Here is a 21,760-nt window from a genome sequence, read left to right as displayed (position 1 = left end):
AGATGTCGGCTAATCGTGCATTGCTATCTTACCATCGTTATTTAGCTTGAATTGACCTTCGTAGTACATGTTTAACGATTTTAATCAGATTGATTCAGACGCTATTGAGCGTCAGATAGCCTCAGATCCGAAGACACCCGACGGACTCAATCAAACCTGAATTAATACCGTTGCGACGACAGGGGGAGATTCTGCTTCACAAACTTTAGTTACATAATAGATAACAATAGATTTGGAAGGGAATGACCTTTGTCAATGACATGTTTGTGGTTACTCGTGATCAACTCGTGCTGATTTCTCTAAGATTAATTATGAAGACACCATCGATATCAGTTAAATTTATCACTGATGTTCATTATCAAAGCACGCAAAACAAGTCTCAGTGTAGAAGACAAACCTCCTCAAACATTTGACTTCCGTGCGACTATAAATGGATGAAATACATGTTTGGAAATGCGTGTGTATTTACTTTGTTCTTTATCTAAAGATTTCAAAAAGAAACGACCGCCTCTAAATACCACAGGTTGCCCTCAATATGTTGGGAACGGTTTGATTTCGATACTTTACTCCAGAGATCAAGGCCAAATGTCACCAATGTCTTAATGTTTGCCCCTAATCTTAACATAAGTGTAGTCTACACGTAGACTCGAAGGACTTGCGCTACCACTCTGTTTGTTATCCTAACTGACATTATGATTTTGCTGTCCTACTATTCAGCGTCTGCGATGATAGCAGTGTTCCACTGGTCTAGAAGCCATGCCCCGGCACACATGTAACGTGTGCAGAACCATTGGACATTTGAATACAATACAAGGTGCGCATCCTCCTACAGGGAATCTCTTACAAGCAAGCAAGCAAACAAACAATGAAACAAACCAAATAAGTAAAAAACAAACAAGCAAAAAACAAGCGAAATATGTGTGAATAAATGAAGATGCCAGTGTACAACTTTAGAATAACTAGCCTCTCGGGGAATATACAGTTCACTTTACTTTACAATGTGGTGTCAACAGTTTACATGATATAAATGACAAAAATACTAATGTATCCAAAAAATATTACAAATGCTAATAACTATATGTACTCAGATACAGATGGCAATGTGTCGTCATTATCCTTTCAAGCATGTAATTAGTTCAGAGAGTCACATCTGCTGATTAGATTTTTATTCAGCCTGATTCCAAGTCTCTGTTGTGTACGGAAGCCTACTGGAGAGTATGACCTGTGAAGTATATGAAGTGTGAAGTCCCCAATTGGTTTCGTAGTTGTGTAGGGGAGCCTTCAGTATTTACAGGGGGCGGAGGAATCGGGGGGGGGGGGGGGGGAGGGGGGTCACATTTTACAAACCTGTTCTTGGGGGAGGGTCATATTTTGCATTACAATATTTGGGGGAGGTTTTACAATCCGTAGTTTTATGACCAAATTGAAGATTCAATTATTCATAATTTGTTTTGTGTTTTGAGATGTAAAAGTGAGATGAACACTCAACATTTATTTTTACGAGTACTTTACATACAAAAATACAAAAATTAAATATATTGTAAGAAAATTGTTTAATAAAACGATGCATTTTGTACCCATCTCACCTTATCACTCGTCACACTGTACGTGAATGTTGATGGTGATGGTAGCAGTAGTGATGATGATGATGATGGTGGTGGTGGTGGTGGTGATGATGATGATGATGATGATGATGATGATGATGATGATGATGATGATGATGATGATGATGATGATGATGATGATGATGATGATGATGATGATTTAGTTTTGAATGTCGTCACACTGTACGTGAATGTTGATGGTGATGGTAGCAGTAGTGATGATGATGATGGTGGTGGTGGTGGTGGTGGTGGTGGTGGTGGTGGTGGTGGTGGTGGTGGTGGTGGTGGTGGTGGTGGTGGTGGTGGTGGTGGTGATGATGATGATGATGATGATGATGATGATGATGATGATGATGATGATTTAGTTTTGAATGTCGTAGAGAACACGGGCAGTGTTACATGTACTGACTCAAGTAGTACCAGCGAGTCAGATTAGAGTGACACTGATAATGGCAATACTGAAGGTGATGGTGATGATAATGATATCAGGGAACTTTTACAAGTGATCAGATCAGGCAGAGTATGCACAGCATGGAAAGCACGTTTTATATACTAACTAGACTGTGTATGATTATATGAGAAAGATAACTAGCCAGTCTTTTACTCGTTGTCACTTTATATGTAGAAATATTGCTTTCTAATACAGAGTCAAAATCATTTAATTTGTATGTATACATATAATGGGAATATTGATTAACGTTCAGTGTATGCAATTGTCATGGGGAGGGTCATGTTTTACAAATTGGGACAAAGGGGAGGGTCACGTTTTACAAATGGAGAATGGGGTAGGGTCATGTTTTATTTAACAGACCATATGTGACTTCCTCCGACCCTCCCCCCCTGTAAATACTGAAGGCTCCCTAACCCTGGTTGTTAACCTTTCTCTATTATAGTTGAATAATTAGCTTGCTTCGAACATTCACACAGAATATAGTCGATATTCCACACGTACTTTGGGGCAACATGTGATATCGGTTGGCATGTGATATCTAACATTAATTCTCATCAAATATACACAGTGCCCTTTTATAGCAAATATGAAATTACACACGCATCCGTATACCGTCAGTTACTATATTAGACTGTAAGATACGTCGTGACGTTTCGCCCTCACCGGCCTAGGGGTTGGCCGATGTTTGAGGGCGCACCGTCACGGCGTACCTTACAGACTATTACTATATGTGCCATCCATGGTTTTTAGTATAGAGAACCTGCAATTGCATTCGACATGCTTGATATACTGTAAAGTAAACATCCCAAAACTAAGGATTTTACACGATTTATGATTTTAAGAAATTGCAGCCATCGTCTCATGTAATACATCAAACATATATTTTTGTAAATATCTATTTATTTATTTGTTTATTTATCTATTATTTATTTATTCATTCATTCATTCATTCATTCATTCATTCATTCATTCATTCATTCATTCATGTATTTATTTATTTATTTATTCATTCATTTATTTATTATTTATTTATTTATTTGTTCGTTTGTTTTGTTTTGTTTGTTTGTTTGCTTGCTTGTTTATTTATTTATTTATTTATTTATTTTTACTTATTTATCATATGCATCAAACAGACTTTGCCTTAATAACAAGAGGACAGCACTTACTAGTCTCAGTAAGATACGACATGTCATACCACATATCCCTAGATGCATCCCCATGAAATTTCTGCCCTATCTGCTTGTTATTTTAGAATTATAGATGAAATTGTAGAATTATGGGTGAAACAAAAGTTTTAAAAATGCCATTTTTGGTCAAATTTACTACATACATGAATTTATTTTCCATAAAAAATGTTCATTTTCAGTATGTGATTGCTATAAGTAAAAAATATCAACTAAAATCCTGTAGACTTAACACCTTTTTCAAGAATGTTGATTGTGGGTGAAGAAAGTGAAAAAATGACATTTTTTGGTCAAATTTACCAAATTTTTTAAATCAGTTTTGTTTCAAGTATCCATGTTTGTTATAATGATACAACTAGCAATAAATATCTACCAAGAACTTGAAGACCTCAAGCTTCTAGTCAAAAATGTCAATTTTGGGTGATAAAAGTCAATAAATGCCATTTTTTGGTCAGATTTACTAAATATATGTAATTAATTTCCGTAAAAACGTTCATTCTCAGTATTTGAATGCTATTAATGAATATCAACTAAGATCCTGTAGACTGGAGACCTTTTTTCAAAAATGTTGATTTTGGGTTATAAAAAATCAAATTTACTAAATATGTGCAAACATTTTTTTGTAGAACATTTTAAATTTGGTATTAGCAAGCTATATACAAATAATATCTGCAAAGATCTTATAGTCACCAAGACCCCCCCCCCCCCCCCCCAACAAACTCCTATTTCTAGAGGGTTCAGGGGTCGGCCCACGGACTAGTGTTTCCAAAATATTTTAGACAATTTAAAATTATTTCCTCACTACACTAAATGTAGAAAGATATCCTCAAAATACGGTATAATTCTTACGGAATTGATAACAATAACCAATCACATGTTGTCCCCATTTTGGGTCAAGTCAGGTCAGGTCAATCCCCAAGCTCGCTGCCATCGCCGGCTAGTGCCTTGTATTAAGTTGTAATATAAACATGGCTGCCGTAAGTGCTAGATCGATATCGATGGGCCAGCTTTTTCTGCGAATTGGAGCGTTGTCTGGTGCTATTGCTGTGTGTTTGGGGGCATATGGTGCACATAGTAAGTTGACTATAACATGCCATGTTTGTACGTGCGGGCGTGTGTAGCATGATGTAAATTTCAACTGTCAGTTAACAATAAACTTTATGAAATGTCAAAGAAAGCCATAACTGTGTGGTCTGGCCGGTCCGAGTCCACTAAAATACGTGATCACTGGTGAGATACATAATAACCATGTGTGCAGTGTGTATGCGTGTACATGAACTATGACATATTATTCGCTACTCTCCTATTCAATGGCACCCTGAACAGCATCATCTAGCTGTCTGCCAGAGACTCTAGCTCTACTGCCGGTTTTGATGTGATAGACTACACACAGTCTCCTCACGCTTCTTTCTGAAAAGCCTTTACTATCTCCATGTTGTGCTTTTAAGTTTTATGCCACTTGCAAATGCGTTCTCCCCTCATTTACTATGAGGTGCTCTACCGTACTAACGTGTGCTTCTAGCGAAGCCATTCTTTTCAAATGTGTGGGTCAAGCCGGGGGGGGGGGGGAGGGGGGCAAGATTTGCAATATCACGAGTATTTAAATAAAGACAAAAGAAAAGCAGGTTTTGATTATGAAATAGAAAATGAACACAGATGGCGCTTTTCGTTTTCTTTTGTTCCGACTATAAAACTTAAAAGGAAAAACGAAAAACGAAAAACGAAAAACGAACACAGACAGTTTGTTTTCTATCGATTGAGTATACGATGATAGAGAATGAGTCGTTTTTCTTGATTCCTTTTCTCACCATCAAAGCGAAAAATGAAAAATGAACACGGGTAGGTTTTTCGTTTTCATTGATTAATTGTGTTAAATGAAAAACGAAAAAAGGAACAGGGTTTGTTTACCGTTTTTGTATTATCATAAAACGAAACGGCAATGGAAAAAACAATTAGTTTTCCTTGTTCTGTTTTCCGATCGATGACACGAAAAACGAAAAACAAATTGTTTTTCGTTTTTCGTTTTCCGATTGAGAAAACGAAAAACGAAAAACGAAGCAGTCACTGGTTTTTCGTTTTTCTTGTTTGCAATAGACAAACGAAAAACAAATGGACGGCATATACACGGACCGGAGTATTTGCTTGTTTATGTAAATCACAAGATTTTCTATAGTGTAAAGTGATGAATCTAAGCCCATTATAACACTTTTCCAAGTTGTCATCATATCGCCTGCCACACTTTTAGAGTAATCTTATCTGTTGGTCAATGGTATTTCTTTTGTTGGCATTGGCTATTGATAAAGATAATCTCCTGTCAATCACTGGTTAAGGCTATTCATAGACCCTCCACCCACTATGGGCTATTTTATGGTACATACATACATACATACATACATACATATATACATACACACATACATACATACATACATATATACATACATACACACATACATACATACATACATGTATGCATACATACATACATACATACATACATACATACATACATACATACATACATACATACATACATACATACATACATACATACATACATACATACATACATACATACATACATACATACATACATACATACATACATACATACATACATACATACATACATACATACATACATACATACATACATACATACATACATACATACATACATACATACATACATACATACATACATACATACACACTTATGACACATGTATATTCAAAGACTTTCTTTATTACCAACATTATAAATAAAAATATGACATTAATGATAGTGTCACAGTGATAAAGTAACATGGAATACATTCAAAATTACATGAAATTGTAAAAAAAAAACTACCAATAATGAAAAATTAATTATGTCACCTAATTACATATCACCTATGTCATAGTCAAATACCAGTATTTAAGACTACGAAGTCCTCAAACAATCTTAGCTCAGTACATGTATAATATTTTCTAGCGGTAGTATAAAACATGTGAGCTTCCTCCTATATGTATTGAATTGTGAATAGTGTGTACTTGAGTGTGGTGGACTGTGAATGTAGACAAAACTAATATATGTACCATACGGAATCTATCAAAATAATGCACACTACATTTTACTTCATCTATAGTGCTAATGCAACCCATCCCGCGATGAGAAGCAGACCACCCATTGGTGTAAACTTTCTGACACTATCCATTTCATGTATGGACTGTAAATAACAGGTACCAGAAAACAGCACCATGCCTGCAGTTATCAATGAACCAGCCTGCAAATAAAGTAAAGTAGTAGTATAACAGTATAGAATTTCATTAGGCCAAATAAAAAAATTGTGTGGTTCCGATTACGCTCAATTTTAGAATAGGTGGGGTAGGTTTATTTTTTATTTTATTTTAATACATATTTTTTGCTATGTTTAATGTCTAGTTCAGGTTTTCCATTGTTTTCCAATGTTGGACATTTTGATTCACATTTTGAGCACCACAAAACCAACGGCATAGATACAATTTGACAAGACACAGAACCAACAAGGTATATCACCCATATTTTTTTGTCTGTACACATTAAACTTGGCTTGTGTGTGGTGTATTTACATATTATTTGCCAATGTTTTTCTTCGTTAAGCCAAAGAAAATACAAGTGACCTAAGGTGCCTTGTCACTGAATCGATAGACTAATAATGACATGGCCCCTTAGGTCATTTATGACAAGCCCTGTGACGAGTGACAAGCTGTAAGGTCAAGAGTATTTTCCAGTTGAATGATGGAAAATATTGGGAATTAATATATCTATACCTCCTCAAGCATAGCTCATGAAAAATCTGTTAAAATAAGAGCAATTTAGAACATTTGGACTCATATTTCGAGCACCACACAACCTATATTTTCTATGTTGTCTGTGGGTATGATAGTATTTGTGATGTTTGAAAGTACCTGGACAATATTAAAGTCTAAAGGGCAATCGTACATTGTCGCACAAGCTCACCAAATAAACAGCGTTCGTTTAGCTCCCCCCCCCCCCACTCCCCCTAAACAAACGTTCACAAGTGCGGCATCAAACATTTATATATTATATAATGTAAACTATGGTGCAAACTGTAGCAGTCACACCACTACAATCGATGTATATGTAAAAAAATGATTGTAAACACATTAAAATACTACCAGAAACCTAGCACCATATCTCACATTAGAAGTCAATTTTGATCAACTTATCAACATCTCGGTAGTAAATACAAAAGTTGTTATCATTGAAGGAGTGAAAGTTTTCCGTTAAAAATTGATGACAGACCCCCTCCCCCTTGAGCTTGTGTGACATTGTGCGATCATCCCTTAGAATATTCACATAATATTGGTGACAATTGTTTTAATACCTATTTATTCAAACATTACCAATTCCTGTACATAAAACAACAAATTTTTTGTACAATTCTAGTGTTTTGCAATTTATTGATTTACTGAATCACAAACATGAACTTCTGTATGTTGATTCACATTGTTTGTTTTTTTTCAAGTAGGAAAACATAACACATTTGTTTCATTAATCATTAATCACAAATCAAAACTAAAGTAAAATTATTGTATCTATATCGTGCAACTTTAAATAATAGCACATGTATACTTACCAAAAGTGGTTTCCTTGCAAGAGGCATTGCTAATAGAACTAGACTATGTAGAAAGTGATATTTATTGGCGGTATCAAAGATCTGGGAAAAAAGAATGAGAAGGTAATCATTATATTGGGGACTTACTAGTATTAACTATTAAGAACTGTAGCTCTGTCAAGGCTTTTCCAGTCAGTCCACATGCTATCCCAAAGGGTCACATAGGCCCGGCGATTGTCCCCGGCGATTGTCCCCGACTTTTCGAGTTACTCAATATTGTAACAACAATAAAGTAGGACTTTTATTTCCGATTCTACAATGGCTACATTCTGTGATTAACGATGCACTGGACTTGTAAACTAGTTCCTCGTATCAGATACCACAAGGAAATTATTTTAAGATGTACGAAATATGTTTTGATACCATCGGAAGGGCAATAAAGTACACAGACTAGTTTTGCTACGTGTGAAAAGTAGTAATTCCTGTCATGTATACTATCTCTCTAGTTCTTTTCCTTATCTAGTTCTTTTCCTTAGTTCTTTTTCCTCCTATCTAGTTCTTTTCCTTATTGTATATCGGACATCCAGCACGACTAAACTAACAATCCTATTTAAATATTCTAAATCGTCATACATAGACAGCCAATCACAACCGTTTATATACCTTGCCCATGCGCATAAGTGAAATTGCCTCTATGTAAACCAATAGGGAAATTGTAAAACAAAAAAGCAACACACACACATATCAGTGCAGGAAAATCAAGAACGTAAGTCAGTTGGGTAATATTGTTTAATTTTATTTTTAAAGTAGTTTCAAATTCACGTCATCATGATTTTGACTTCCATATATTCAAAGTTCTCTTCCCCGCCCCCCCCCCACCCCCCCTTTTCTCTCTCTCTCTCTCTCTCTCTCTCTCCTTTCTTCTTCTGGGAAGAATTCAGTTAATAAATGATTGATAACGATTGCTGGTTTTTTGTTTACTCTTAGATTAACAACAATCTTGGTGGTTTCATTGGTCGTTACTCACTCAGTCATCTCTAATGTCAAAGGCAAGAGACACAATCCTAATTCTGTCATATGTCGCAAACAAGTGAAATGCAAATGTCTCATAAATAAGATATGCCACCTTTGTGCAAGGTTTGGATGTCTGACGAATGTCATGTATTACGGACGGGCGGTGGGGTGGGGGTGGTGGATTTTTCCATCTTGCCTACGAAAACTTCTGATCACCACTCTTTGCTAGTATAAAACCAAAAATGGGTTCATCCCCTGATTGCATATTTCTAAAACATGATGATCCCTCCTGGAACAACGGTTAGTACATACAGGACCGTCACTAAGATTCATAGTATGAAACATGTGCTATGTCGATCCTAGATCCTGTCACTAGCACTAACCAGAGCTGACCATTTTCCTATGCTACTTTTTATTTCACCTGAAGTATGTGTTTTTTCTACTTCGAATTCTATACTGAAACGGATATTATCACTAGTAAATGCGAGATATGTAGAACTGATTGGATTAACCGAGCATGGGCAATATAATTCCTAGATCATAGGCACGCATCGACATTAACATTAGGCCTAATAAAACAAATTGTGTGGTTCCGATTACGCTCAATTTTAGAATAGGTGGGGTAGATAGATTTTTTCTTTAATTTTATTTTTTTTTCTTTGTGAGTGTCTAGTTCAGGTTTTCCAGTTGTTTTCCAAATAGTTCCTATCAGATGTACAACCATTACAGATTGGAAGAACAGTTTTATATTGTCTTTTTAAATTAATGTCAGTTTCCGTATCCACTAGTTTTCGTGACACTTCACAATTTTTGCGATTTTATTAATATTTCTCGAATACATAATAAAAAGTTTAGGGTCGGCAGTGAAAAGCTAGGTAGGGTCGGATAACCGGAACCAAACAATTATTGTTTTAGGCCTAAGGCAAAGAATTATTTCTGGTCAGGACATTTTATCTGAAGTGATGCGACGACACGATTTTTTTTAAATTCTCAACAAAACTGTCACTAAATCTACTATATTTTCTTCTATTGTTCAGTAAAATACGTAAGACGTCGAATAATTATTCTAATATAATGTTAATGTTGATTAATACCTTCTGTGACATTACAATTGTATTCTGGTATTGTTAGAACAGTTGATTGCATAGTAGGAACCGACATTTCTCGACTTAAAATTAATTATGCTTTATCTGTTCACTTGTAAGATATATCTATATCCTAACACCGGGTTTGAGGTCAGTCAGATTTCTGAAAAGGAAGTTGATTTCTTCTCTGACTTTTGGTTGATTACAATTGTCAGCTCTAACATCAACATTCTGTTCATCTTGTGTTCTTTCTACTAGCACCTGCCTCGATACACTGTCCCTTCATGATGATTGCCTCAGATTGGCGTGCTGATTCCAGTCACGATGCTGATTGGACAAATGTGAGAATTACGTCACCCTCTTAAGTAAGTACTGCGATCATAGGACTCTCTGGCTACGCTGACTGCTTTTACCCATCAACTAATCGTATCCCGGATGATGGTGCCACCTCTTCGAACTGTTGAAGCGTACGCCAGTTCGACGAGGAAGTATTTGGAGATTGGCGGAATTGACTTGCTAAACTTACCCCGGGCGTTTCCGTATCACTCGTATTGATAGCCATTTCACGTCTACAGTTACTGTATCATGTGTCCGTAAGGGCCTTGATACAGCTGCCTTAGTTGGTGTTTCAAACAATGTTCTGATAAATACACAAATATTCACAAATATTGAAAAATGGATAGGGTTTCATGTATACATCAAAACCCATAGAAATGGAAACAGTCATTTTTACATGTCAATCTGTTTCTTTGGCATTGTTTTGAACAGGAACATCCGGATACTTTCTAGGCATTGAAGGTTATATTAACCGCTGGCAATATTCAGACTGACAAGGAAATAGTAGAACCTCGAGCGAGAAAATTGTTTGTAATACGCACTCATATATTGGCGATTTGACTGAATGGACAGTTGATGAGTTCAATATCACAGCCTCTCACGATGACATATTGATAAAACGCTAAGAACATTTTTTTGTACTTTTTTTCAGACATAACTTCAATACTTGGTGATAAGAAACATTCAAGATCTTCTTCGTACACCATCATGCTGCCGTGTTTCAGTCAAGGCCTATATCTACTTCTGTGTGTGTTCACACACAGTAATCATGTAAAACCTCTCTTTCAGTGTAAATGCTGAAGTTTTACACGGTTAAAGTTGTAGTCTGGATGTCAACGTGGTTTCTAACTAAACCACATCTGGTTCCCTAATCAACACAGAAAGGTGTTCATCCAATCAGTGAACCCCAGCTGCTACACTGATGGGAAAAACAATGTATGAGTAGCATCCTGAGCTGACAAATATACCATATTTGGACATTACATAACTGCCCCAATAAACACCAACTTTATGAGGGACTGTGTTATTGGTTAGAATGTTGTGATTGATTAACAAAGACATGATGTTAATGAATGTGTGGGTGGCTGTGGATGAATTTTAAATTACATCTCATGCATGTCAGGACTTCTAGAGTAATGACTTTGACTAGACTGTGAGTGGAGGTGTAAATGGTAATGATACTGTATAGGGACTAGACTTGTGAGTGGAGGTGTAAATGTTAATGATACTGTATAGGGACTAGACTATGTGAGTGGAGGTGTAAATGGTAATGATACTGTATAGGGACTAGACTGTGAGTGGAGGTGTAAATCATAATGATACTGTACAGGAACGAGACTATTCAGCATATTGGGATATTCAGCATACTGTGTCATTATACTGGGATACGCTTACTGAGATTTTTATGTTACAAGTGCTTTCACTTGAGTTACATAGTTTATAAACTCAGTTTTAATGTCCATATATATCGTACTTAACTGCATTAGCGCCCTCACTCAGGCAAGGACCCAGTACTTTCGAGTTTTATACTTACCATCTGTCTATGAGGGTCTTGAACATTTGTTTTGAATGCTACAAATAAACAAATGGACTGTGTTAGTGCAACTGGAGTACTTTTTACCTCAATCTGATTAAAATCCGATGTGGTGAAAGCGGCTAGATGTCCTTATTTACCTCTATTCATCGTGTTGTGACGTTTGTTTTGTTCGGAGTGATCGCCGCCTTCGTGGGAAGATTGTTTTTACCTCTAACATGTAAGCGATAATGTAGTGGGTGAATGGGTGTTTGGACTCTACGTATGTCCGTCTATGTGTGCGTATTGTATATACACGATAAACTCAAAAACAACTGTGCTGAACATGACAAAATTTCTTACACACCTTTCCTACATTTACCCTCGGACCACTAAAATTCTTTTATTGGAATGAGACTTGCCAAAATCATAAGAGCTGATTACATTAAACCATCAGGTCCCCTAATACATCCATGATCACAGAGACTGTGGCACAGTCACTTGTGAGCTAATATTCTATTCCACGATGGTAATATTCTAGTCTGGGGTGATCCATGGAGGTATAAAAATAGATTTTTTTTATACCTCCATGGGTGATCATAATACAAGATAATGACGTTATACTTATAGATACATACGATATTCACCGTTACATTCCAGAGCAATCATCAGCAACGGTATTTTGTGAATATCATATATACCTAATAACGTCATTATTTTGAATTATGATCATCCTAGACTAGTATATTACCATCCTGGAATAGAACATTACTATTATTAGCTCACAAGTAACTGTGGACTGTGGTCAGATAAAACAATGGTTGAGAATATTCGAATATAACCACGCTTATTCATTGGAAATGCACGATTTACCAAATGGCCATACATGTTATCATGGATATTGTCAATATTTTGGAATTCGATATACCAAGGCAACGGGGTATTTTTTGCATACCATGCTAAACTTGGGGCCATGTCAAAGGTCACGCATGTCGATAGACGTTCCATAACGTGTGCAGTGCAGTGTCAAGCAACGGACTGTTACATTCATCGAATGGAACGTAAACATAGAAATGTGATGTACATTCTAGTCACTATACAGCGTTCAACTTACTATGTGCACCATATGCCCCCAAACACACAGCACTAGCACCGGACAACGCTCCAATTCGCAGAAAAATCTGGCCCATCGATCTAGCACTTATGGCAGCCATGTTTACAAGGCACTAGCGATCAGGTGATCGAAAGGTAGGTCATGGACTATGACCTCTTGATTATCCTAAGGCCTAACCCCCAGCGCTCAGGGCGTTCACCCAATATACTGGTATGTATGTACTACCAGTTGTTCAACATAGCAAAGAATCCATACCCTTTATATCTAAGGATCACTACTCTGTAGTGGTTTCCGTGCTATTCAAGCGCCTCAGACATGTCAGACAAACATATTCATAAAAACAATAGGATTTACTCTATTGGTCGTAGGTGGCGCAAAAAACTATGCCGATTCTCGAAGGTTCCCACGGTAATAGCGTTGATACAAAATGGCGGCGTCCAGTGAGGAGAAGAGGGAACGTCAGTTTTCATTCATTCCTTTAGAAGGAAAGAAGTTGAAAACCTTGGAAGACAAGGACACTAAGGATTTACTTACGAAATGGTAAGAGAAAAATCACCTTTCGTCATTTGAGTCGATAAAAAATCGTGGGACGGACGGATATAATAACAACACGATTTGTTTTTGAAGCGTAACGTAAAATTAGACAGGTTACTACAGGTCCAATTTCCAAACCATGGATGTGCACTCATTCCATGTCACGAACCCGAGCTAAATATTGACAAGAATATGATTACAAAGAAGGGGGTTTCTTCGAAACAGAAACGCAGCACCATACACATAGTCGATTCTCGGAGTAATTATACTCTGTATAATATACTCCAAGGTCTAATCTATACATTCTTTAACTTTTGAATTTGTTACTACAGGAATCTAGAGAAACTGAACTATCAATGTTACAGCTTTGATAAACATTTTCAATCATATCAAAAGGATGACTTCTTCCTGGTGAGTACAATCCTTAAGTTATACATACCCCCCTCTCTCTCTCTCTCTCTCTCTCTCTCTCTCTCTCTCTCTCTCTCTCTCTCTCTCTCTCTCTCTCTCTCTCTCTCTCTCTCTCTCTCTCTCTACCCCCCCTCTCTCTCTCTCTCTCTCTCTCTCTCTCTCTCTCTCTCTCTCTCTCTCTCTCTCTCTCTCTCTCTCTCTCTCTCTCTCTCTCTCTCTCTCGCTGATATTTAAAACTTTGTATTAAAGAGGCTGTGTGGTGTGCTCATCGTGTAGGCTTGGTGAAAATGAGTTTCGTAGTCTCCTTAGCATAAAGTAATATTATGTGGTCTAATTTGTAAGAAATATGTACAGCATGACAGAGTGCCTTCACACATCACACAACTTCTTTTCACGGGTTGGTGAGGGTGGAGTGACATGACGATGTATGTCACAGTCTAAAGTAATACAGCTTATATTATGATGTTATTTTGATTCTTTACAGGATTTTTTCCAAGACCCAACTGTTTACTCTACACTAAATGTAACATCGAGTTCAGGATCTGTTGGAACTCTAGGTAAGGTTCTATCTTAGGTTCTTCTGGTTAGATTGCCAAATGTGACAACATCTCATACTAATCACAATTTGAAAGGGCGCTAATTTTGCTTGTACACTGATCATGGCATACAAATCTTCCCCTGACTGGCAAGTATCGTTGATGTACGTACATCATGTATCTGAAACAACACAGTCTCAATTACCCAGACTGTCTGCCCCGAGCAGAAAGTGTGGGGTATCTCAAAGTCAGCGGTTTAAACCAGAGAGGCTGACCTATGACCTCTGTAATAAAATCACATGATAGCATCTCTTGCTATAAAGATAATTTTCAAAAAGTTTCTAAATTCTACCATGATTTCTGTTAATATATCAGAGTTGGTGAAAATTTAGAATTTGGAAATATTTCTGTACAATCAGTGATTGTCACAGATTTTGACAATTGCCATGCTGCTTTACAACTCATAACAGCAAAGTAGAGCATTTTCTGTATGTACTACAATTGTTTATAGCATCCATATCAAGTAAAACCCATAACACCAAAGTAAAGTATTTTCTGTATGTACCACAAATGTTTATAGCATCCATTATGATATCAAGTACAACCCATAGCACCAAAGTAAAGCATTTTCTGTACGTACCCCAATTGATTATAGCATCCATATCAAGTGTTAAAGTATACTGTTTCATTTGCTAATTGACCACATTAGAAAGGCCACATGCTAGGCTTGTAAACAAACCAATTGAAACAGTATACTTTTACACTTGATATGAATGATATAAATGAGTGTAGCACATAGAGACAGTGCTTTGTTTCAGTGACTTGTTGTACAACAGGTGGCAACATACTGCCCCAGATTCTCATGTAGCCCCAACAATGAGAGTCTGGGTAACTAAGTCTAAAACAGCGCCAATACATCTCTGTATTATTAGCATATGTTGTAGAGTCCATAAATGTGAAGCTTCATAATCATTATTTCAATTTTCCTGCATTCTATTTATATAGGAACTCCTGCAGCTAAAGTAGAAGTGTCCAGCATTCCATGCACTACACTATCAATGACATTCTTTGATCGATTGTATACAGAAGGCATCGCCAGGGAAACGCACCAAATCTGTAAATGTTTCGATGAATATTATGAAGGTTTTCAGATTTCAGATGAACTTCGGAAGGTGAGAGTCTTATCACTAATAGTAATTGTTCTCTCAAATCTCATATTTTAGTCTTGGTTACCCAGACTCTCACTGCTGGGGGCTCTACTATGAGACCACCCAAACAAGGGTCTGAGGAAACGTAGTCCAAAGTCACAGGCACCGGAAGCCATGCAGTAAATTTTTTTCCAAGTCTTGAAAAATGGGCTTACGAGGTCAGTTCATTGTAATTAAGATGTAGCAGTCACTTGAGACATGATGATTTGTCACCAAGGTGTCTGGATCATTCAGCCTCCAATGTTGGACATGAAGTATTCCCCGGCATGCACTGCTCTGGAAAAGAGATCTGGTGCAGACAACTTTAGATAATATTTCCCCAGACTCTTGTCTGCGTGGTTTCATAGTATAGACCCCAGTGGCGAGAGTCTGGGTAACTGAGACTAAGTCAAATTTAAAAACTTTTCCATAATAACTTTTTAGGGAGAAATGTTATGAGTCATCGTAGATATGAACATGGAAATTTGTGACTAATTATTTTTAAAAGGTTTACATCACTGAAACTTTTTCTAACAGGAGGAAATCTGGTAAATTTTGCGTATATTTCCATACTTAGGGACATAATTTTGGTGGAGAACCCCAGTCACTTACCTAGGGAACTCAGGTAGATTTTACCTCTTACCACCCTTAACAGAAACACTGGTAGGGAACCCATGTTAAATTACTTGGGAACTCGGATAGATTTTACCTACTTACCACCCTTAACAGAAACACTGGTAGGGAAACCCTAGTAAAATGATTGGGGAACTCAGATAGATTTTACCTACTTACCACCCTTAACACTGGTAGGGAACCATGTTAAATTACTTGGGAACTGAGGTAGAGACTTACCTACTTACCACCCTTAACAGAAACACTGGCAGGGAAACCCATGTAAAATGATTGGGAACTCAGATAGATTTTACCTACTTACCATCCTTAACAGAAGCAGTGGTAGGGAACCCATGTTAAATTACTTGGGAACTAAGGTAGAGACTTTACCTACTTACCACCCTTAACAGAAACACTGGTAGGGAAACCCATGTAAAATGATTGGGGACTCAGATAGATTTTACCTACTTACCATCCTTAACACTGGTTAAATTACTTGGGAACTGAGGTAGTCTTTACCTACTTACCACCCTTATAACAAACACATGGGTAGAGAACCATTGTAAAATGACTGACGGACTCGGATAGATATTACACACTGCCCAGTTGTGCAGAGAGGGGAAATGGCAAACTTTCAAATAATGTAGTCAAATACAGTAACACTAATAATGTCAATAACAATAGAATAAGAGGTGGTACACAAAGTCATGATCAATGGGTCTGGCTTTCATTCCAACTTTTTATCTGATTTTGGGGTGGATACCTTTATAAAGAGTCACCCACATGTTTTATTTGATGTATTCGCTTTCAATCTTACAGATGTTACTACTTGAAGATTCTGATAATTATGAGGAGTACACAGATGATGAAAGAGAGGAGCTGTTATTCCGACTTTTTAAACATCTGTGTTTAGGTGGACCTGTGTGCCAGTTTGAAGATTCTGTCAAACCATACCTCGACACAACAAAGTCACTTTATAAAGATTTAGTCAGGTAAGATTCTGTTCCAGGATTTGTCGGTGGCTGAGTAGTTAGCTCGTACACCTCTTTCCTGTACCTCTGTATCAAACCCACCAAGTGTTGGGTGAGTTTTTGATTTAAATTTTTTACCAGGTCTGCATGTATTAAAGAAGGGTGCTATCAAAGCATATCTAGACACAACAAAGTCACTTTATTATAAAGAGTTTCAATTTGGTGTGTCGTGGATATTGATTGAAGGTTATGTGAATGAAATGATTCTCCAGTACCTAAAGTTTATGAAAATACCTTCATTTCATGGAGTGGTATTCCCCTTTAATAATATGTACAATATGTATATGAAGAACAACATTGACAAGTGATGTTCATACAGCATATTGATAGATTAAGGTCCCTATCATAAACATGTTAAAAAGTATAACATGACAAGCTGATGACAATGTAATGATGTGTTCAATTGTAACATAATGCGTGATATTAAACATTGTTTCATCGTTTCTTTATTGATGTTTTATTTTCAGTGTTCAGAAAGACCCAAACACAAAACAACTTCTTATTACATCATTAGTATTCTGTGTGAAAGCATTTGTAAGTATGAATACCATACATGAAGTCATTTCAGTTTTTGATAGAGTATGACTTGAGGGAGTGTGCTAGTTGCTAAAAACCTGGGGGGGGGGGGGGGGAAGGGGTACTTGGCTGGGTAATAGGTACAGGTCTACCCTCTCAGATTCACATTACGAGCATCTACACAATGCTTGCAGAAAACCATTAAATTCTTGACCTGTTGTATGCCTGTATATACCGTATGTTGACATTTGTATAATTGATCAATCAACCAAGCAGTGAATTTATAAAGCGCCAGTTTCCTCTACAATGTAGAGTTCAGATGCGCTATACAGTTTGAATGATCTGGAGAATAGATATGTCTTTAAATGGGTACATTATCAATGTGGGTACAACATGTATAATGATCTTTTATCACCATTGCTGTTTATTTGTAGAGATCAGAGATCATCTCTGTGCGTTCTCAAGCAAACATATAGAACAATGGACTAACTGTACTGTACAGTAGACACACATTTCTTTGCTAGTTGACTAGGGAGTTACATGTATGTGTTATATCATTGGTTTAGAGCTTCTAACAGAAGTCTTATTTGCATCATTCACCACAAGGGGTCACTGTTCTAATGTTCATTTAATACATGTACCTGGCATATATATCAATGTGTCACAATAATAGTTCTAGTATGTGTCTATCGTATTCAATGGAAATGATTGCTGTTGTCGTATGTTGTGTTGTGTTGTTCAGCCCAAATTTGCCCTCTCTTTACTGAGTGTTGGCTGATACAACATTGTATCTTACAGACTATACTTGATATTATTGTTCTTGACTTGCCTTCACTAAGATTTTCTCTTCTCCTTTCAGGATAAGGACAAGTTTGCCATCTACCCAGGTGACTCAGAACATGAACAGACATTTGCTTATATTGTGGTCGATCCATTAAAAAGACATATTACGATACTGTCTCATAAATATGGGGGAAATGTATGGTAGCCGTTAATGTGGTATGGAGAGGGTGGGGTGAATTTAGGGGGGGGGGAGAAAGTGGGGACAATAAACTTGATTATTCAGCAAACATGTCACTTATGCTGTCATATGGGGGAAGTGTATAGCCGTTAATGTGGTAGGGAGAGGGTTGGGTGAATTAAGGGGGGAAGAGGGGACAGTAATCTTGATATAGGGCTGGTGACATAATGCGTCGCAAGGACTGTATAGAGTCACTTTCATTTTGCTATTTGGCTGATAAATTAAAAATGAGTTGTACATGTATTTTTTATATGGGAATTTAAATTCAGATTTTTTTTTTTGCTTTTGTGTGAAAGATTTTTAGTTTTATAATTACCGGTACTTAATTTTCAAGTGATTTTTATGTTCAATCAAAGTTTGCTGTGTTGTGAAAAGTTAGTTAAGAAATACAATCATACACCAATCAAACTGTTTACAACTAATTTGCATATTTATTGACTTTATTGATTTAGTCGTTCTTTGTATGTTAAGTATATGCTTAATATCGCGTGACAAACTGGATAATTGTACAAAAATGAAATAAAGTTTCATTCTGTTTATCAAAATACAGTCATACATATAAGTTTCTGTTATGTTTTCCGTGTTTTCTTTTATTATTTCAAACGGACCGGGAACAAGTTTTCATACGGGAAAATTTGGAGAGATTTTGGAGAACATTAAAATTTGTCTACAGTGCAGTTTCTATCTTAATTTCTCAGTAATCCTGACTATAGGCAGTTTTAATTTATAAACTTTATGCTAAAACTTCACTCCTAATCTTTCATGTTTTTTTGCTGTTTTTCTTTTCAATGTAAGTTTCAATCGTTTATCCATTGGCAACATGTGTCAGTTGATATGTCTTAAGCAAACTGAATTACAAACATTATTTTACAAATTGGAATTTAATCATCACACATGAAAAACTTAGTTTGTTCAGTTAGTCTCTAGAATATAAAGTCACTCCACCACAGTATCTACCTCCGTTTTACCACAGGGGCTTGGAATTGGCCACAATTGTTTACAAATAGTTCATTTTTGTTTATTGTTTAATTTCTAACTTTTACAAATAAAATATTTATTGTTTACTCTTTATTTATTTATTTATTTTTGCTCTTTAAAAATATCTTTTTCCTACAAGGTGACATGTAATAAAGTAATGATTTGAAAATCTGATGTTTGTTTTCTAAATCAATAGTAAATTATTCTTTTGTGGGTTTTATTATGACACCTCATTTAATTATTTATGAGTTTGTTCTACTGAGCGCCCTCAACCATTGACCCTTCCTTGGTCCCACTCACCATGTAACAAGTAAGGCCAATTTCGAGCCCCTGTGGTTTTACATGTTATTTTACTCTGACTAATACATGTAGTTTAATTGTTATCATGTCAGTTATCTATTTTAAAAAATAATCTCTTTGGCTGAATACACATTTGCCAATTAATTTTACACTTTTGAAATGTTGATGACAAAAAAAAAAGATGTAAAATTTTTTATCAAGTTGTGATTACTAAATAACAGTTCATTAATTCATGCACCAAAATAAAATCATACAGTTCATTTTATTGGCTACTCCTCAGTGTTTATTTTTCGCTTTAGATTTCCCCCTAAGTATTTTGAGTGAATCTGTACTCTTGTGATAGTTTGGGTCTACTTGTAAGCTTCTCTCCAGTGCATAAATAGCCTCCTTGGTTTTTCCCATTAGATCGTACAGTATACCAAGGTTGTAGTAGTCTTCAGCCACAGTTCTTTGATCCATGCCTACTACTTGTTTGAAATATTTTTCGGCTTCCTATTCATTAACAAGAAAAGTAGACAAGTTTACATTATGGACCAAAAAAAACAACTAAACAAAGAAACAGGCGCAGATAAACAAACAGACAAGCAGACATACAAATAGACAAACATTCCTATGACACAAAATACCGAAAATAAACAACATCCTTGCATAAACTTTGTGTGCATTAGAGTCTGTGTTCATCCATTAAGGGGGTCCGCTTGGAAGATGGCACAGCATCAAGGGGGTCCTCTTGGAAGATGGCACAACATTAAGGGGGTCCTCTTGGAAGGTGGCACAATATTAAGGGGGTCCTCTTGGAAGATGGCATGGCATCAAAAATGAAAACAAATATGGAATGATTTTTCACATGTTTTTTTTCTAGGATCGCACACTTGACATTTTACAAAGATGATAAAACAAAACAAGGGTTGGCGTGATAGCGCCCTCTTCACCCAAAAAACAAATAGAGAAAAATAAACACTTGCCACAAGTTTGTTTTGCGATGCGTAGGCTTTTCCCATCAAAGCACGAATAGATCTAGTCTTCTCAAAGGGTACATGCACAACTGCAACTTTACCAGCTTCTAATACCTCATTGTATCTTTCTATAAATAAACGATAAAAGAGCAAGTTTTGGCAATGGCATATGCAAACTGACACAGATTTAGCCATAAACTTGAATATTCATTAAAGGTTTGCATACATTAGTTCTACAAATATGGCTGCCATTTCACTAAAAGTGATATGACTTGAGCACCAGAAATATTACTTGTGTATATTAATCTTCAACTATTATATTACTAGTAACTGCAAACATGATTTATGAGAAATTGGCAAGAAGTGGTTTGGTTTCGATACTTGACCCTGAAGGTAAGGTCAAAGGTCAAGATCTCCAAGGTCCCAAAAGAAAGTCTGCACCTGGTAAGATGGGGGTAGACACTTGATTGGAGTCTCTAAATGGTTTTAACTACAAATGGCCGCCATTCGGTCAAATTTGCATATATTGTAAAACAAAGTGACTATTACTTTTGTGACCGGTACGAATGAAATCAGATTTTGCCTTTCTAAGAAATGGCGTATTATGGACAGAGCCATCGTAGTACCCCCCCCCCCCCCCCCCCCCCCCGGCTAACAATACAAGTTGAAAATCAAAAACCATCTGTCTGACTGTCTATATAGTTAGTTGGTTGGTTAGTTTTACAATTTTTTCTACTTACATCAAACATTACTTTCATGACAAAATCGAGAGAATT

General features: G+C 36.5%; 3 protein-coding genes across 6 annotated transcripts in view; 1 reads left to right on the top strand and 2 right to left on the bottom strand.

The window, feature by feature from the left end:
• Positions 1 to 6,094: 6,094 nt before the first annotated feature.
• LOC144442335 (transmembrane protein 256 homolog) lies at positions 6,095 to 13,004 on the bottom strand. Its single transcript, XM_078131647.1, has 4 exons — positions 12,903 to 13,004; positions 11,810 to 11,847; positions 7,862 to 7,942; positions 6,095 to 6,505 (listed from the first exon to the last, which is right to left on the bottom strand). Exons 1-4 carry the CDS (start codon positions 13,000 to 13,002, stop codon positions 6,362 to 6,364), a joined length of 363 nt encoding a protein of 120 aa, XP_077987773.1. The 5' UTR covers positions 13,003 to 13,004; the 3' UTR covers positions 6,095 to 6,361.
• A 291-nt stretch (positions 13,005 to 13,295) lies between these two features.
• LOC144442835 (cilia- and flagella-associated protein 300-like) lies at positions 13,296 to 19,297 on the top strand. Its single transcript, XM_078132211.1, has 7 exons — positions 13,296 to 13,442; positions 13,769 to 13,847; positions 14,332 to 14,404; positions 15,389 to 15,555; positions 17,002 to 17,174; positions 17,681 to 17,747; positions 18,589 to 19,297. The coding sequence occupies exons 1-7, from the start codon at positions 13,330 to 13,332 to the stop codon at positions 18,715 to 18,717; spliced, it is 801 nt and encodes a 266-aa protein (XP_077988337.1). The 5' UTR covers positions 13,296 to 13,329; the 3' UTR covers positions 18,718 to 19,297.
• Positions 19,180 to 21,760, bottom strand: part of LOC144442832 (protein O-mannosyl-transferase TMTC4-like) — a 16,443-nt gene continuing 13,862 nt past the window's right edge. For 3 of the 4 annotated variants that reach the window (XM_078132208.1, XM_078132206.1, XM_078132207.1), the window contains exons 14-15: positions 20,990 to 21,112; positions 19,667 to 20,516 (exon numbers count right to left, since the gene is read on the bottom strand). In XM_078132208.1, the coding sequence (XP_077988334.1) occupies positions 20,305 to 20,516; positions 20,990 to 21,112 (335 nt within the window). In that variant the 3' untranslated portion in view covers positions 19,667 to 20,304. Of the gene's footprint in view, positions 19,526 to 19,666; positions 20,521 to 20,989; positions 21,113 to 21,760 lie in introns of those variants that run through there. The other variant, XM_078132209.1, reaches the window with a different exon arrangement.

The sequence above is a fragment of the Glandiceps talaboti genome, chromosome 11, assembly GCF_964340395.1.
Source record: "Glandiceps talaboti chromosome 11, keGlaTala1.1, whole genome shotgun sequence".
Taxonomy (NCBI): Eukaryota; Metazoa; Hemichordata; class Enteropneusta; family Spengelidae; genus Glandiceps; species Glandiceps talaboti.
The sequence above is the reverse complement of the archived record's forward strand: the minus strand, read 5'-3'. Positions and strand labels throughout refer to the sequence as shown.

What these genes read in the sequence shown, in the direction of transcription:
- LOC144442335 (XM_078131647.1), bottom strand. Translation starts at nt 13,002, where the DNA reads ATGGCTGCCATAAGTGCTAGATCGATGGGCCAGATTTTTCTGCGAATT. An exon ending in AAGACCCTCATAGACAGATG is followed by an intron (nt 7,943 to 11,809) that starts GTAAGTATAAAA and finishes CTTTTTTCCCAG; the next exon opens with ATCTTTGATACCGCCAATAA. An exon ending in TTGCAAGGAAACCACTTTTG is followed by an intron (nt 6,506 to 7,861) that starts GTAAGTATACAT and finishes CTTTATTTGCAG; the next exon opens with GCTGGTTCATTGATAACTGC.
- LOC144442835 (XM_078132211.1), top strand. Translation starts at nt 13,330, where the DNA reads ATGGCGGCGTCCAGTGAGGAGAAGAGGGAACGTCAGTTTTCATTCATT. An exon ending in AAGGATTTACTTACGAAATG is followed by an intron (nt 13,443 to 13,768) that starts GTAAGAGAAAAA and finishes TTGTTACTACAG; the next exon opens with GAATCTAGAGAAACTGAACT. An exon ending in TATTCTGTGTGAAAGCATTT is followed by an intron (nt 17,748 to 18,588) that starts GTAAGTATGAAT and finishes TTCTCCTTTCAG; the next exon opens with GATAAGGACAAGTTTGCCAT.